General features: G+C 37.8%; 3 protein-coding genes across 4 annotated transcripts in view; all 3 read right to left on the reverse strand.

Moving 5' to 3' along the window:
• The window catches only part of LOC113315926 (serine/threonine-protein kinase EDR1-like), a 28,674-nt gene extending 25,870 nt beyond the window's left edge, over window positions 1-2,804 (reverse strand). The window contains exons 1-8 of the mRNA XM_026564170.1: window positions 2,563-2,804; window positions 2,017-2,446; window positions 1,364-1,919; window positions 1,220-1,260; window positions 874-942; window positions 603-703; window positions 391-466; window positions 182-280 (exon numbers count right to left, since the gene is read on the reverse strand). Of these exons, the coding sequence (XP_026419955.1) occupies window positions 182-280; window positions 391-466; window positions 603-703; window positions 874-942; window positions 1,220-1,260; window positions 1,364-1,919; window positions 2,017-2,446; window positions 2,563-2,804 (1,614 nt within the window). The remainder of the gene's footprint in view (window positions 1-181; window positions 281-390; window positions 467-602; window positions 704-873; window positions 943-1,219; window positions 1,261-1,363; window positions 1,920-2,016; window positions 2,447-2,562) is intronic.
• Window positions 2,805-3,424: 620 nt separating this feature from the next.
• Window positions 3,425-6,560, reverse strand: LOC113318724. Its single transcript, XM_026566944.1, has 5 exons — window positions 6,044-6,560; window positions 5,924-5,961; window positions 5,177-5,444; window positions 4,459-4,745; window positions 3,425-4,119 (listed from the first exon to the last, which is right to left on the reverse strand). The coding sequence occupies exons 1-5, from the start codon at window positions 6,425-6,427 to the stop codon at window positions 3,678-3,680; spliced, it is 1,419 nt and encodes a 472-aa protein (XP_026422729.1). The 5' UTR covers window positions 6,428-6,560; the 3' UTR covers window positions 3,425-3,677.
• A 2,522-nt stretch (window positions 6,561-9,082) lies between these two features.
• Window positions 9,083-16,934, reverse strand: LOC113317779. 2 transcript variants are annotated; one of them, XM_026565913.1, is made up of 15 exons: window positions 16,531-16,934; window positions 14,973-15,369; window positions 14,694-14,871; window positions 14,442-14,581; window positions 13,122-14,358; window positions 12,913-13,013; window positions 12,595-12,739; window positions 12,138-12,206; window positions 12,013-12,058; window positions 11,543-11,901; window positions 11,338-11,417; window positions 10,745-10,880; window positions 10,431-10,659; window positions 9,829-9,911; window positions 9,083-9,664 (listed from the first exon to the last, which is right to left on the reverse strand). In XM_026565913.1, the coding sequence occupies exons 1-15, from the start codon at window positions 16,634-16,636 to the stop codon at window positions 9,527-9,529; spliced, it is 3,444 nt and encodes a 1,147-aa protein (XP_026421698.1). In that variant the 5' UTR covers window positions 16,637-16,934; the 3' UTR covers window positions 9,083-9,526. The 2 variants fall into 2 exon arrangements, with proteins under 2 accessions (XP_026421698.1, XP_026421699.1); XM_026565914.1 differs by lacking the exons at window positions 9,083-9,664; window positions 9,829-9,911; window positions 10,431-10,659; window positions 10,745-10,880 and adding an exon at window positions 10,931-11,175.
• Window positions 16,935-17,600: the final 666 nt, after the last annotated feature.

Consider the following 17,600-nt stretch of genomic DNA (forward strand, 5'->3'; position numbering starts at 1 on the left):
TGATGAGCCCGAAGGCTTTGAGTCGATGAATCGATAGTATCATCCCTTTTACGCATCTATCATATTTAATTCAAGAGTTTTTTGTATGTGCGAATTTTGTTTGTGAACACGTGGACTGCCTCGTGATTTGTGTGTTCACAGGTACAATAGAATGTGCATTCAAGAAAAAAAAAATGCATACCTTAAAGGTCCAGTTCTTGTCAACCAACAAATTCGATGACTTCAAATCACGGTGAATGATCAGTGGTTTGTAATGATGAAGGTAATTCATACCTCGTGCCTTTAGAAATATCAGAATGAAATGTAATAATTAAAATTTCAATTTCACAACCTAATTCCAAGAAAACTAGCATGTTATTAAGTAGAATTTGCTGCCAAAATAGCACTCACAATGTCCAAAGCCATGGGAACACGTCGTTTCCATTCTAGAGGAGTCTTACGTCGAAGCAACTGAAACAAACTTCCACTGAACAAAAATATCAATTGTTAGCCCAGTAAACAGGTTATGTGGAAGGTAACTGAACAAAAATTAACATTTAGAAAACAACAACAAACATCTTCAGTAGAACGTAATATAAAACGACTTAAAGTGGAGCACAAACCGCGGAAGGAACTCAGTGACAATGCACAGATGCTGCGGTGAAGTCACTGCTCCAATAAAGAGTAACACATTTGGATGCCAGAGTCTCTTCATAAGTATTACCTTTACCGAAAAGTACACTTTTAGATCACTGAAAATTGTACTTTCAGGGAGAAATTACGAAAAGAAAAATGCATAACTGATTCAACACAAGTTTTTATGTAACACGAATGAATGACAATGAAGACGTCTTTATCTTTGGTATAAATATTCAACTTCGATTCAAAAACTACCTCTTGCTTGAACGAGCGTAGCAAGTCATCTGAGTACTCAAATTTGGGAAATACCTTTACCGCAACATCCTGCGAGAGAGCGGACTTATCAAGTTTACGCTCTGGATGCTATATACATTCCTCTAGAACATCTCAGAACTTGTTTCAACATATATAAAAACAAGGCAAAGAGTCAGATTTGACCCAAACCAATGCGTGGTTAACAGATCATGAGTTAGAACGCCCCAGGCAGGTTAAGATCTGCCCACAGGTTACAGCAAATTCTCTTTCTCATAGGTTTTTTACCGGAAAAATGCTATTTAAGGGAGACATACATACATACTACATTCAAGTAAACTAGACATACCGAGCCACACCAACAGCCCCGATAAACAGCTGCACATGAACCTGAGACACATGAATCCGGAATTAAAGATCGGCGAAAAAGAACCATATAGTTGAGATATCACTATAAAGTAAAAAGAAATTAGAAAAAGGAAATACTATGCACCTCGCCCTACTTGTTCACCGAATGTCAAGTCTTCCCACGAGATATCATAATTCAAGGAGTCTGCTTCCACGTTGAATTCATGGTGTGGCCTGATGCTGCAACGTTTACCCAGATTGCTTCTTCGATCAGCTTTAAAAGTAGGTGACAGTGAGCTAGAGGCTTCATTTCTACCGAACGGGCTACTCCCAACAACCTGCAGGTCTTGTTGGTCAGACCTTTTCTGCGGGTTGACAACATTTCCTTGTTCATGAGACACTACACCAAGGGTGGCAGTCCTTGCTGCAAGCCCATTTTGTACACATGGCAAGAATATTCCCTTCACCCTAGACTTTATCATTTTGCAGAACACCACTTTACCTTCATCCTCGACATCAAAACCTCCAAAGAGTTCTCCCTGGGGTAGGTTTTTCAAGGCATCCACCCTGGGGCCAGAGGACCCAGTCTCTAAAGAACCTTGTTGATTGTAGTACCTGTTATTTCTACCCTGAGTTGTCCATTTAAAATTTTTCTTCTGAGTTCTGATTTTTAACTGTACTATTTTGGTCATTCTTGATATCTGCTTCGAGGCTCCGTTAATTAAGAGACGGAATACAAAATAGAGATAGATCATAAAGAAACCATGCAACTACAGTAATATATGAAGTTCAACTTACCAGATTCAATATTTTGGAAGCAATCACAACTTGAAAAGGTTTTCGCTGATACTGAAGACCAGAAGTTGTTGGTACACCACATCTACGTGGCTCACAAGAGCCGTGGCACGCGGTTACAGAAGAAGGATTTGTTCCAGTAGAAAATGGTGTTAGCATTTCTAGAAAGCACTGAGAATCACTTGATAAACAAACAACCCCAGCAAAAGCACCGCAATCATCATAAAATGGAGTAGTGGTTATATAAATTTGAAATCGTCTCCCTTGTTTATTCCTGACTGGAAACTGTCCTGTCCACTGTTGCCCTAAGGGACCTCTGCGTATTATTTCGTCTGCTACATTGAAGTCAGGCTCTTCAACAACGAGGTGAATAATACTCCGACCAAGCGCTTCGGACTTGGAGTAACCATAAAGCTGCTCAGCCGTACGGTTCCTGTAATAAAATCACACAAGAAAGCTCTAGTTAATATAACTCACTAAACCTCCGTAACTACTTACCCATAAATGCTGTTTAACGCAGATATGAGGACTAACAGAATTAAAACTCACCAGTAAGTTACCAGACCATTCTGATCATAAACATGAAGCGCCTGACCCATTGACTGCAAGATATTCGAACACTGTTTATTCATGATGTTTACACTTCCTTCTAGAGGGTTTGGATGATCATGACTACCCTTTCTCTCTGGATTACCCAAAGTCGGTTGCTTAGCTGAATTCGAGTGACGCTGCTGGTTACATGAATCAATTCCAGAGTCGAAACTGGTACCATGAAGCAACAACTTTGGCATTTCTTCTACAAGGCTGGCATCAACAGCTTCAAGCGCGGTGATCTACCTCAGCAGTTTCTCTTCTAGTGAAGCTTCCATGACCATGCAGATGAAATTGATAACAGAACAGTTCTAAACTTGTACAGTATATTATTTGAAGTACTTAGAGAGATGCTTTCAGGGATTCATTATATAGTGGTGCCACTGAGATTGAGAGGCCCATTTTAGGTAACTCAGCTATTTGTTTGATACTGTACATTACTAATTTTGTCTTTACCTATAAGTTTTGTTCCTTCGTTTAGTTTTGTATTTCTCCCCATCTGAAGCAAGTTCCAAGATTTTTCTCTCATTAAATGTTTTTATTAGAAGTTTCTCGCACTAGTATTATTTGGCTTCTTCTTCAGATTGTCTCCTGGAGGGATGGAAAATTTAAGCATGGGATTTACTTATACCTGTCAGGAGAGGAGGGGGTCTACGTAAACAAGGATTTCAAATATAAACTCAAATGTTAAGACCAATTAACAGACAAAGTAATCAAATGGGCTGGCATGAGTCAGCTCTTTGGATACCATCAAGGGACATTAAACATTTGTGTATGAACTGTTAAGGTGCAGCAGACAACTACGATGAGCACAGGAAGGTATCAATCAACTTTGATTATAATGTCAATAATCACTAGCCACGTTGAAAGTTTGAAACAATAACAGAAATCAGGAAGCTTTACAGATTTCAAATATTGGCAATATTCTATGGCTGTGTAATTGTGCCTGTTCTGCGAAGCTTAATTGCTTATGGAAGGTCTGTAACAAGAAATGAGCTTACACTATTTACACACGCATTTACAGACCCCAAGTAACAATATAACAACTGCAAATCTACACAAATTGAGATTGACTAAAGCAGCTTTGAATTCTCAACAAATTGGCTGATTTCTGAAACAGTGTGAGATATCCAGTCCACTGTTGTCCCAAAAAAGAGCTCCCAAAACCAGAGATCCAGTGCAAGAACTGAAGAGAATATGAGCAGAGCTAAGGTTTGGTACCTGTTCAGTGGCCAACCAGTTACTTCGGCCAATGTCTTGAGAAATGGAATTGCCTCGCTGTCGAGCTCTTTGTTTCTTATAGACCATGCTGTTACCCATTCTACCTGTGATGGAACCATGTCAAAATCCTCTCTTAAACGCCTACCCAGATCTGGCATGTGCCCACCCCCATATAATACTGCAATCTTGTTGCACCCATCATCAATTGCCCTCTGCAAAGCCAAAGTTGCTACTCTGTTCCTCTCTCCTATAATCACAGAGCTCTCTTCTACATCTGATGTTACTTGTGAGAACCTTCAGCAAGAAATTCAAAGTTAGTTTTTTTTCTTTTCTTTTTATTTTTCCTGGTAAAACGACAGCTTCTACGACAACAAAAATCCACGTTTTCTTCAAATAGATTGAACTTTAATTCCTCAAAAATGCTAACAAAAGTAGGCCAAACAATCTAATGGCACTCTTTCAGTTTGTTTTTTTTTTTTACTGGAAAGGGATATAGGGTATTAGGGTGTTATGTAAATATTACCAATCAGCCATTGTGCACAATCTCATTAAAGTAGACAATAAAGAGAAATCTGGTGGGAACAGTATTTCTGCTTGATAATAAAAATACGAAGATTGAATTCGGGTACTTACTCAGAGGTCAACCGCTTGGCCAGGAAAATCTTCAATGCACCACCAATGTCCAGTCTAGACAAAGCCTCCAGCTCTGGGTAGTCAGAACCTTCATCTCCCTCGTCATAACAAACACTTCCAATAAGGAGAAGACCGACAAGTGGCATAGGCAACACTCGAGAAGCCCATAAAAGTTTGGATCTCACTGGATCTAGACCCTTGGGTACAGCAGCTGCTTGCACAAAGGCTTTTGTAGATTTGACAGTCATATCTCGAGCAAATGTAAAGAAGCTTTCGCCTCTTTCAAGCTGAAAAAGTGTCGGGACAGATCAAAACCCAACACCAACATTAGCCACTGATAACTGGAAATATCCTTAAATCTAAAACAGGAACAGTTACTCTAGCTACGTTACAAGACATTATCAGAATGATCAATCAAAATATTGATCAACCAGCGCAACCATCCAGAACTCTTCTTTATTCTATTAAAGTGAAAAACAGTGCAACAGCCAATTTTTTTGAAATGCTAGCTAGTGGAAAATTATGTAATTTGGCCGTCTACACGGGACACGCTTGATAGTGCTGTGTGCATGTTTCTACTGTGCCCTTAACACGTCTCAGAACTCAACTCAACTGAGAAAATTACATTATTGATGAAAACCAAAGAGTTGTTCTAAAGAAAAAGTTTACAGTAGTCATCCATACATGAACTGGAAAATCAACAGAACAACAACCATACCTGGAGCAATTTAAATGTCTCAATGTCGAGGTCTGCGTGGTACCAATTTCTAGCGTCATAATTTAGACAGTCTAATTGGAAATCCAGGGTAAGAATTCGAGCCATCTGACGCTGAATGCAACCAATAATATTGAAGCCCCGTGAACGTCCTGCTAGCCTTTTGGTAGCAGCTGGGTTTCCTCTATTCTCTAAATTCTCTCTACTGGTTACCATCTCATACAGCACACAGTCATAAGATTCAAGATCCTTCTGAAGAGCCTCGAAGTATCTGCACATATTATTAAACACCGTGAGCATTTAGAGTTTCTTCAATTTAACAAACTAAGCAAACTTTCAAGTCTTAAGAAATCATACACTTCCATCAATCACACAACTGAAACATAAACATTAAAACAAATTCTGGAATCAATCCAAAAGAGAAACCCAATTTACTAAATTGTAGAATCTCCCAACTTTCGTTTCGGCATAGAATGTGAAACCTAATTGACCCATAACCAAGAAGATACTTGACCCTAACTCAACACTTCTTCACACATAAGTCTATGACAACAAAGTCACCATCCAAGGAGTGTGAGCTAACCCCCAATACCAGTCCTCAAAACCTAAATTCTTTATAAAAATGCTGCAAATTTCCTAGTTTTTCAAGTAAATATTTTCCAATCCCCATTCAAACTTCATCCAGATAAATTTTATACTACACAAAAATATAACCAACTAAAAACCAAAACATAAAGTAAGATTACATACTCTTTATCGCCAATGTGAATCGTCGAAACCAGATCAACCTACATATAAATAAATAAATCAAAACATCAAACAAAAAAAATATAAAAAAAATTTACCATAAATTAGAGTAATTGCAAGTACCTGAAGAAAGGGTTTCAATAAAGACCAAGGAAATTTCTTTCTATAACTAACAACGGCAGTTTGTAATTCACCACTACTTTTTTCATTTCCTTTTCTAAACCTCATAAAATCTGCAATTGAATTATTACCAACAAATTTCTCACCATCTTCAACAACCGAAGAATAAGAAGCTCGAATTTTACAGGAAAATTGTTTTTTATTTCTAGAAAATTTCAAGAATCTATTACTATTATTATTACTACATGTAAAAGAAGAAGAAGAAGATGAAGTAAGGAATGATGATGATGATGATGATGATGAATCGTTATTGATGGTGTTAGAGTTGGCGGGAAATGAAGATGATGTTGGAGATAAGATTGATACTGAACCACCACAACAGACCATTTTTTTTTGGAAATTCTTTAAGTGAAACCCTAATTTCGGATTTTTAGTGGTGGTTCAGTTTAGGCTGTGTTAGCTATGCTGAGAAGAAAGAAAAAGATCTCTTTTTTGCTTTTACTTGTGAATTCTGATTTTGTTTTGGTTTTCATTTTTTTGTGTGTAAATTTTGCTTGCACGTATAGGATAGAGATACTGATATTGTACTCCCAGGAGTATGGTAATAATAATTAGCCAAGAGATTGGGTTGCTGTTTACATTTTGCTTGGTCATCCACAGCTGCTGCAAGGTCACCGGATTCTGTTGGGTTGCCAAACTCCGTATGGTGTGTTTTTGCATCGCATGGTGTATTTTTGCTCGGTACTGGTAATTTCTCGTGGAATCTGACAACCTCATATTGGTTGTAGTAGTAGCCTAGTGATCATGTTGGTAATTTCAACTCCATTTCATCACTAAAGATTTCAATTATTCAATCGAGTATGTTTAAAGAATGGAAAAAATACGTTAAAAATATAATTCTTTAGAAGACGGAGAAATCATCACCAATATTTATACGAGTATTCACACTATGATTGCAAAGTATTCACGCAACCATATCAGCATCCTCTATTCCCAATGAAGCTATTGGCCGACACAATGAAGCTTCATTTAGTAGAAGGCAAGACAAAGCCAAAGTTGCAAGATGCAACATGCAACATGCGAGTTGGCGTGTTGTCATGCGGCATGTTGGCATGTCCGTGGAATTGAATTGTCCCAAACTCAAGGACGATGCAAGCATGTAGAATAGACTAAGGATTAGTCTATGTGTGAGTTCCAGGCAGGGCCAAAGCTTGGACAAGTGCAAACAAGTTAGTAATGCAAGAGTGGCACTACTATTGTCATCCAAGTTGTCAAAGTGAAGCATATGACGCATGAGTAACTAGGGTGAGCTTATGGAGCTAGCCTTGATGTTTGAAGCATAAGGATTGTTCGTGCATGAGTTTAGAGTGATAAGCATGCAGGGCCAAGAGGGTTGAACGTTGGAGCAAGACAGAATCCATTATGGTACAACAAGTGTGCAATACGGCTCAAGTGACGCTTGCAAGTTAGTTACGAGCTTCACAAGCGTGCCAATGATGTGTGATGATGTAGAACGGTTGTAAAGGAGTTTATAAGCGTGGGAGAAGTGTTCATAATCACCAAGAACAGGTGTGGCATCTGTTGGTTTGACAACACAAAAGGTGGCAGTTGGAAAAGCAAGATGTCGGTTATGGAAACTACCTGATGGGACACATGGCTGTTCCATGCGTGTGCAAGTGTTGTGCACGGTTTTGGCTAGTGAGTTTGATGTATAAATAGTCCTAAGGAGTGGGAAAAATCAGTAGGCTTACATAGGAGAGTTAGTCTCATGTTAGAGAGAGTTTTAGGCATTCACCAAGAGGGTGAATGGCCTGTTTTTGGTTCATGTGATGGACGAGTTTTGTAATCTTCCTTTAGTGCAATAAAATGGGTTTGTTGCAGTATATCTTTGTGTTCATTATGTTGCTGGCTTGTGTGAGAATTGGTTAAGTACATGGCAGAACCTCTTATGCTTATGGGGGCATGAAGAGTTAGAGAGAAAGAAGAAAAGACTTCCGTTGTGCAAAGCCTTATGAGTGAACGCAGATGCGTACTTTGATGCAAGTATGCAAGGCTGAACGATTTTGGGTGATGTTGAGTCACTGAACCACAATCATTGTCGGTCATGTCCCATAAAAATTTTAGACGATTAAATGGGCATGTGACACCTAGTGATCATGTTGGTAATTTCAACTCCATTTCATCACTAAAGATTTCAATTATTCAATCGAGTATGTTTAAAGAATGGAAAAAATACGTTAAAAAAAGACGGAGAAATCATCACCAATATTTTTACGAGTATTCACGCTATGATTGCAAAGTATTCACGCAACCATATCAGCATCCTCTATTCCCAAATCTCAATTCACTATCTTAAAAGAAGAAAATACTAATCCCTCCGTTCTTTTTTAATAGGCCAGTTTTGTTTTTAGCGAAATTTAAGGAAATTAAGAGAACTAATCATTGAAAGTGGTCCTCATGACACTTGTCAATAAAAGAAGTGAAGTGAAATGGTCCCCATGACACTTGTTAGCAAAAGAAGTAAAGTGAAGTGGTCCACATGACACTTGTCATCAAAAGAAGTTAAGAGAAAAGTGGTCCCAAAAAAATAAAATAACATTTGACTTTCCCAATTAGGAAACTGGCCTATTTTTTTGAAACTTTTATTTATAAAAACTGGCCTATTAAAAAAGAACGGAGGGAGTACTATAAAACAAGGTGTTAAAATGGGGATCACAATCTTGGTCCGCTTGCTAGTAATAAGAGATGATTTATGGAAGTATGGACATTCGGTGCTTATTACAATTCAAATTTGGGCTTATGCGGCAGAAATTGATTCAGTCTTATTACAATGAAGATTGAGCAGGCCATGATGTATTCAAGTCTAGTTCAATAAGACAAAGTTCGGGGAGAATACAACTCCCATCATCACAATTCAATATTTAGAAATTTAGGATCAAAGAAAGAAAAAAAAAATGCCAAAGACCTTCAACTACTCTCATTTCCAGCTTCAATATTATGGAATTTCAGATCAAAGTAAAAAAAGAAAAAAAACAAGAAAACTAAAAGAAAAGAGAACAGAGCTTCAAGTGCTCTCCTTCCCATTTTATACAAGCATTATCGAACCAGACGTGTAGATGTAAATATACCAGAATCCAAAAAAAAAAATAAAAAAAAAATAAATGGAAGACGTAAACTGAATACAAACTCATTGAATCTAAAATTCTACGTATTTTCCTCAAAATAAATTCCCCAACACCCTATACATCAAAAAGGGAATTACCGATTCTCATATCAGAGACTGTACCCTCCCTATATGGTTAGATACCAATCAAATCAAACCATTATATCATTGTGGAATATGGATACTGCAAACAGCAGAAAAAGAAAAGAAAAAGACTATATTTCTCGGCAAAATCTGTGTACCTGGGGAGATATCACGGTTTAATATCTCCACCTTGCTAATTGTAAATCCTTGGTGTGAAAACAAAAACATGCACATTATCTCTACTTCGAGGCATCAAATTGTCCAAACTTGTGTTTTTCTTCATGCAACTGCTTGATCACATCATCAAGCTCTGGAAATGCTGATACCAGAAGCATCTCAAGAAGGTCGTAAACTAACTGCTTTAAACAAACAGAAGACTGCACCAAAAATGGCCATAAAACAAGACATAAGGAACTGTAAAATGACCATAAAAGAATGAAAACAAGACATAAGACACAGAAAGGAGGTCCATTTATAATGTTGTTAGGGGTCCATGCCTCTTAGAAATCAAACTTTCTGTGCTTTGACATAAGACAGTTACCTGAGAAAAGAAATATAGATCCTTCACACAATTTTCGTACTCCTTGCGGCCAAAAAGACTTACTACAGTTGCTGGTGCTTTATCTGCAAAATGACGACAGATTGGAATAGGATTAATTGAGAAAGAGAGAGGACAAAAGATGCTCGAGACTGGAAATGAGTGTTATCATATTGAAACTCCAACGAAAAGATAATAACAGAACAAAATGTATTATTGTGTACAAATATCACAAGGTTTTCATCTGAGAACTCCGTGCAAAATGTATACAGAGTCTCTGTCCAGTCGATTTCAGTTTTCGAACAGGCTAAATCATCATCAGACAAGGTAGAATTCCGGAAAACTGTCTAGAACGATAGTCTCAAGTTTCCAGGTTGCTTCATCTTTTTATGTTTCCAAACAGAATTCAACATTGGCTGGAATAGTGAAGAAGTCATGCAGATGGTCTAATCTTACTTATATACAAAAACACTGGATGAAATCACAAGCCGGAAGGATATGCATCAAGTATCTGGATGCAGAACTGCCTCGATATGTGGTCCACACCGGAAATAGATAGATATGATAACCAGAATAACCATGATGACATTTATAACCATGATTACCTATCATTAGCTCATAAACAAACTTTGCACGTCGAACAGCTTCTTCTTGTTGCTGTTCATCTGTCAACAAATTGTTGTTCTCAGGTAGTTTTTGTTCATCCCCGGGTCTAGAGGAAGACATCTTTGGAGATTGTCCCGCAGATTGTGGACTTTGCGGCTGACTCACAGATTGAGGTGGTCGTTGACGCTTTGGGTGTTTGGTTAAGAAAATCCCATCAGGCCAAAGAATCTGTTTAACTGAGAAACCAGATCAGGAAAAGCAACCTAAAGAATAGCAGATCTTACCAAATAAAGAGCAACAAAAACTCCATCACCTGCTCAAGCCGCTGGACTGCAGAAGCGATTACTGAACCTCTTCGTAAAAGCTGAATTTTCTCAATTAGCCAGTCATCAAAGGCATCACCCATCCCTAGCTGCAATACTTGTTTCACCACCCAGAACGCCTGTCGCCTATGACATTAACGATACTGTTATGAAGAATCTATCTTGACTAGCAAAATCATCAAGGCAATTTATAAACGTAATTACGATTAGGGGACTACTGAGATAGCTTGCCCCTGATACATGAGACGTGGAACCCATGAGACACTGAGATGCTGTATGCAATCAGCTTATACTCAAGAGTTACACTCGTTCCATCATGACTTCAAACTGGTTCCTATTGCTCACATGTGGGATGTGGCCATATATGAGTCAACGCAGACAAACTCAACCTGTATTGTCTTGAGGACGAGCAACGTTTGAACTGTTTCAGGTAACCCATTTAATCGAATACAGTCAACTCAACTAAGTACCGGAGGATCAAAGCATAGTTTCCACTTCAAACCATGATTGCAAAACCTCAAAAATCACTAGCTAAAGGATGTTTAACTATGACAAAATCATAAATTAGTCAATTAGTATATACCTGATCCATCCACCATCCTGAAGCTGGAAAATAGTATCCACCAAATCCAATATTGGGGCACTTAGATTTGGAGGCATCCACTGCATTTAATAAGAAAGTGTTACCAGAGTAACGAGGTCTCAGACCATAAAAAGCATCAGCTGAAAGAAAACAGAAGTGACTGATAAAAACTGGGAGGAACAAATCAATTAATCAGCTTCTATACCTCCAAGGGTAGAGTTGGATCTGTAACAGCATCAAGAAGCAACTTAGCCGTATCAGTTGAGCCATCACTTCCACTATCTTTTAATGGTTTTGCCCTTTTTGTAATAAATTTACCATCTGAATCAGTCCCTGACTCCTCCAAAATATTTCCACCTTTACCAGAGGCTGTTACAGTGGAGTGTGTTACGTTATTCACTTTCAGGCTCGAATTATCAGATATCAGATTCTGCTTCTTCCGCAACACGTTTTCCTTACTATTCGTGCCCTGGTTCTGAGCTCTGGAGGATAAGAGATCATCTACAGGCTTAATTACATGCTGACCCTTCGCACTCTTCTCATGTTGTTTATCATCTTGGACAACTTGGGGATGGTATAGCAGAAGGAACAGTGATTAATTAGTCAAAAAGAGAGATTATGCGAATGATCAATAAAAAGCAAGGCACCCAGAACTTTGATGAGAAAATCACTCACCAGATAATGTTTGGACAACAGAAAGATAATCTGAGAATAGGTACGTCTGCACTACATAATGCATACAAAATTAGAGGCTGTACCCAAGAAGAACAGGTTAATGAGTAAAAGGAAAATAAGTTAACCTGTGAGTCAACACTAAGGAAATCCCAAACATCTATTGATCCAGATACAGTTGGAAGTTGTAATAGTTTCTGAAAAACAGCAATATAATAAATACAACATCAAAAAATAAGATTATAAACTTCTGGAGTAACACTAAGCAATGCTGTGGCATCAAGAACAATAATGACAATGCGTAAATCTACTTATCATCTATTCAAAATGACGAGAGTGTCACAATGAAGTGTTGATATGAGCTATTACGCAAGTCACATATTCCCCTGCAGACGTAAGAGTGACAGGAAAACACAGGCATATATGCATCCTCGATATCATAAGGTCAGCATCATTACAGACCAAAATATTAACATACAAATCTTGTTCCTAACTTCAAATTTCTTTCCTGGATTTTTTTAACAACATCTCCAAACTTCCTAACTAGAGAGATGAAACACAAAGCGAATTATGTCAGCTCATCACCTTTAAATACTTATCGAGCAATGAACACCTTTCTTGCACCACAGTCATCTCCAAACCTGAAGACAAAAAATGTTTGGGAGGCAAACTAAGATTATACTCAGGATAATGTTTTAACCGCCGATGTAGCTCCTCAAAATGACGAAACCTATTAAACGGGGAACAAAATAGGTTTTAGAAGCTACACAATCATCTACCATTATCCTAATAGAGTAACAGTGATAGAGCACATTTAAATAAATGAGTGCCCGATTTCATGGACTTATAGACACCATAGAAGCGAAAAATAAACAGAAAATATTACTCCACTATCTTTAGCACCTTCTTTTAATTGACCAGCTTTTGTTGTCTGCATCTATAACAGATATTGAATACACAGCAAATGTTCTAGAATCGCTCTTCACAATATTAGCACCTAATACCTGTAACAGAGAATAAGCTCACATTCTTCAACTGTATCAGAATTATCAGATACGGCAACAGCTAGATAATTTCAAGCAGAAGTACAAGTTGAGTTTTTTAATTACTACCTCACATCTTAACCTTAAGAATGGATCAGCCAGGGCAGGGGTTCCAGGAGAACTCTGGGATAAATAACGAGATCCAGAAAAAGACGCCAGAGATGAAGAAGCAGATGCCCCACTATAAGCTCTACCCCAGCTTTCCAATTCAGAATCATCACTTGATTCCTCCACTCTAACATCTTTCGATGCATTTAAGATATCCTTTCCATCTCCCAATAAGAAAGATGTTCTTTCAATCTCCTGCCATGTCTGAACCTTCTGGTTGCTCAGCCTAGATCTCTTCCTAGTCGAATGGCTTCTATTTACTTTCTTGAACTGTGCATTCCCTTTACCACTCTTCTTCACTTTGTTCCCTTCGAAACTTTCAAGGGGATGGTGAATAAATGGAACACCACCATTTCTCTTATTTTTGCTATCCCACACTTTAATCCCAGGAGAATCAAGGCCTGTCACATTGCTGTTTTCATCATCTTCTGTTGGACTAGTGCTATCACTCTCCAATTCAGACTCCTCCAAGCACATCGTACTTTGCTCGAGCTCATCATGATTTGCTGTAACTGGAGGGTGAGTTAAGTTGCTTCCACCAGCACGGACAAGATGCTTTTCAACCAAGAAATTTCTATCGGACGGAGGGAGAGAAGTGGTCTTTTCCGCATGACCAATCTTAATATTTCCTTCTCTAATACTGCTCTTGGGTAACACCTTGGAGTGATCCATAGCATGACTCGCGGACGACAAATTCTGCGGACCTTGTTTATTTGATTGGTTATCACTTCCTTTCACATTATAATTCCTCCCTCTAGTCCACATATTTTCAAAATGTTCTGGAGCAAGAGCTTGAGTCTTTCTGTGAGAAATCTTATCTAGCAACTGACCCCATTCTCCGTCGGATTGTTGTCGTTGGATATCTCCGCTGTGATCAGTTGGAGAATCTGATGGCAACGAACTCCATGAACGGGACGATCTAGGATCAACAGAAAGTAAGGGGTCCTTCTGATTAGTTGATCCATTCGCATTTTTCTTCACAGGTTCACTGGTGTTAACTCTGGAGTTCTCATGCTTAAACTGCACGAGTTCAACTCCACTGATTGAACGATCTTGTAACCCTACAAACTGACTGGAAGAAGTCCTTGACGCCTCATTTGGCTTGTCATGTGATGCCTCCTGCGTTGTAGGAGTAGCTCCTTTGTTAGCCTTATTTTTGGAAGAAAGAACCAAAGATTCGATTCGTTCATTAATAAACCTGCCATACAATATGAAGAAAACTGGGTAAGGAAACAGGAACATATACAGCAAGTAAGGAAAAATAAAATAACCAATGAACACCTCGGATTAACCATGTTCATGACAGGTCGCATCACTGCACAAGAAAGCAGCTCTCTGACAATATAACGGAAGAAAGAACACTGCAGATCTTCATGTCTGAAGGTGTAACTGATGAGCCCTTCCATCAAATGTTGTAAAACCTGCAAACGTATAGAGTAGAATAGCATCATAACCACAAAGGTTAAGCTGGTCCAAATCAAAAGAACTCTATTTGATGGTAGTAAGTTAGGTGACTTCATAATATTCCAAAACCTTGTGCTCAGCTTCGGCAGAAAATAAAGCAGGATGTAACTTGTTCTCGGCAGCCAGAACTAACTTTAACTCCATATCAAGATGGTCAATAGTTAATTTTCCATGCTTCTGTTTCTCAATCTTGGCTTGACTTGTACGAAAAACTTCCAAGTGGGTAATGATAAGATTGATAATATCCCTGTATCATCCAAGGTTAATTAAATCCTTCAACATAAAATTTTCAGAGTGTGGGCAGATCAAAAATGTACATCATACAAAATCACAGATTAAGGCAGATACCTAGTTAGAAGGTCGATAAGATTAATTTCCCTTGCACGGCATGAAATCTCTCCAAAAACGCCATTTATAATTTGCACCAGCTCCTCTGGACCATCCTTATCAGGTGTTAAACGGGAATACCAGAGATCAGTCACCCACTCAGAGATTAAGTGTTTGCTAAACTGATCGATTGCAGACTCAACTCCGGGAGAATTCACCTTCCTCCGCCAATTGTTCTTTTCATGGGAAACAGCTTTTGCGGCTACAAAAGGTTCCTTTAAATCACGACCGACCACAGGTGGTTTGCTCTTGTATGCCGCTGCTCTTCTTTTCATGTCAATGTCCACCGATAGGTAGCGGAGAAGAAAAATTAAAGAGGCAGCAGCAGGTAAATTAACCCAAACTGTGGAGCTGGTAACTGAAAAGGAAATATAGGAATGTCCTGAGTCTCATGACCAAAGAGCAATCTTCAAATATGATAACAAAACCTGTAGGCTAAACCGTAGTCTTGAATGAAAAATGCTTGGCGATATAAGACTGTTTAGATGAACCGGCAAAGAAAAATCACTGTAAGAGCTATTTCCAGGTATGCCAAGACCAAATTACAAAATCTAGACACTGACAGACCTAGTGCTTTGACAATAGCTCAGTATTGGGACAGAGGGTTAACAGTGCTTTCTGATTGTTAACTACTGCTGTGATATAGCATTGATTTTAGTAGTAGCATTTGCGTTCCCATTTACCAAAAACTTGTGCGAGTTCAAATAAATGATACCAAAAAAGCTATTATTAACGCATCTGTTCTTCAACCTTACATTCAAAACAAGTAAGAAAGTAGCATTTGCTTTGTTCATCTACTCGATACAAAAAATGAATGACAACCGTAACTCACGAGAAAACTAGCAAGCTTAAACGATCTTGAGAACCTTTAGGTTCATACAGTGAATGAAACTATCCAAAAGTGAACAAGTAACCCCGCATATCCCAAATGCACATGTTTGTACCCCAAATGCACATGTTCGTATCTCAAATGCACAATGCATACTCTCAGTTCACTATACTCTTTTGATCACTGATACTACCGTTTTTCACTCTTAAATTCAAAACAAGTAAGAAAGTGTTTGTTCTTTAATCTACTTAAAACATGAAACTGTACCATAATCACAAAAAATGAGGTAGCTAACAAACTTAAATGTACTAGAGAACCTCTAAGAAGTAATGCAGTAGCCAGTGAGTGAAAGTTACTAGTAATGAATAACCAACCCTACATATCTCAAACGCACATATTCATTCTCATGATTTGTCCCGTGTTCCATATAACAAACATTATACTCTTCATATTTTCGTCATTACTAAGGACATGAAGCTGAATAACTCTAGATCTTACTTAGGTTAAAGACACTAAAAACTACTCAATATATTACTCAATTACAATCACATCTACCATTTAATAGTGCCTAAACCTACAAATACTGCATAAGAACATAAACTAGGTTACAATCTCCACATTCCCTATCCCTAAATTAGAATCACACCTAAAAAGAATCGAGAAATTTGTAAGAAAAAAAAAATTACTTACGAGACATGAGATAAGACAATCCAACAACACATACAGCCACCAAAACAATCCGTTTCTTTGCTTCATCGATAAGGTCTCGAACTGTCTGTTGCTTCCCTGTACCCATCTCTCCACTATCCTTGTTCACAAATTCATCATTTTCTTTGATCGATCAAATCAAATTCCGAACCAAATGAAATCAAATCAAAATCTAAACCTAATTCACCATTTCAGTGCGGGAATCTGAAACTAAACAAACTTGAATCAGTAAAAGAGTGTGTTATAGGTTAAAATTTCTTCGTTCTCTCATTTCTTTAATCTTCTTTCTGATTTTGTCTCTGTGGATTTCGTTTTCAGAGAAGGAAAAAAGAAAAATAAAGAGAGTTCTGTTTTTGTTTGATTGTTTCCATAAAAACGCGAATATTTACGTTACTTGCATTTTCCCGTAAATGTAAATGGTTGCGCCGTGTGGATTACGCACCCTAACTGCCCCAAGTCCCGACATGAAGCCATTAACCCAAATGGGTGCGTGTTGGTGGACACGGACCCATGCTCATGTGATTCAAGAGGCTCGGGCTCTACTACCAACCCCATCTCTTGTACGCTGGCTCAATCTTAAGCTTAAAGTCTATTTAACATTTAATGATTTTTGGCATCGATGGAATTGACAACAACTTATATAAGAAGATATTTTGAGTTTAATACGAGTATAAAATTATGAATGAAAAAACAAATTCTTAATCAACTAATGAAAGTAGAAACATTTGAAAACATTAACTAGTTATAATTTTTATCTTGATGGACATGTATTTTATTCAAATGATTAATGTGAACCAAGACATGTTATTCAATACGTCAAAGAATTTGTGAAAAGGATGCATATGATGTAAGAGTTGAGATATTTTTTTCATGTGATCAGGTAATTAAGTCCTCTTCTTCGCTTTCTTTCTCTTTGTTTTAAATTTTAATATGTCTATGAAGAATTTTCAGATATTATAGTATACATGAATTTATATCAATTATGGTTTTGTTGGTTACATGAATTTAATATTATTACACCGCTTTTGTATTTTAAAATAAATATGACATCA

This window comes from Papaver somniferum, chromosome 10, assembly GCF_003573695.1.
Source record: "Papaver somniferum cultivar HN1 chromosome 10, ASM357369v1, whole genome shotgun sequence".
Classification (NCBI taxonomy): domain Eukaryota; kingdom Viridiplantae; phylum Streptophyta; class Magnoliopsida; order Ranunculales; family Papaveraceae; genus Papaver; species Papaver somniferum.

Bases quoted from the DNA above. Each gene is read 5' to 3' on its own strand.
- LOC113317779 (XM_026565913.1), bottom strand. From the start codon at position 16,636: ATGGGTACAGGGAAGCAACAGACAGTTCGAGACCTTATCGATGAAGCA. The intron at 15,370-16,530 runs GTAAGTAATTTT...TTTCCTTTTCAG, and splicing joins ATTGTCTTATCTCATGTCTC to TTACCAGCTCCACAGTTTGG. The intron at 12,207-12,594 runs GTGATGAGCTGA...GCTGTTTTTCAG, and splicing joins TGCTCGATAAGTATTTAAAG to AAACTATTACAACTTCCAAC.
- LOC113318724 (XM_026566944.1), bottom strand. From the start codon at position 6,427: ATGGTCTGTTGTGGTGGTTCAGTATCAATCTTATCTCCAACATCATCT. The intron at 5,445-5,923 runs GTATGTAATCTT...TAATATGTGCAG, and splicing joins ATTCACATTGGCGATAAAGA to ATACTTCGAGGCTCTTCAGA. The intron at 4,746-5,176 runs GTATGGTTGTTG...ACACTTTTTCAG, and splicing joins AGACATTTAAATTGCTCCAG to CTTGAAAGAGGCGAAAGCTT.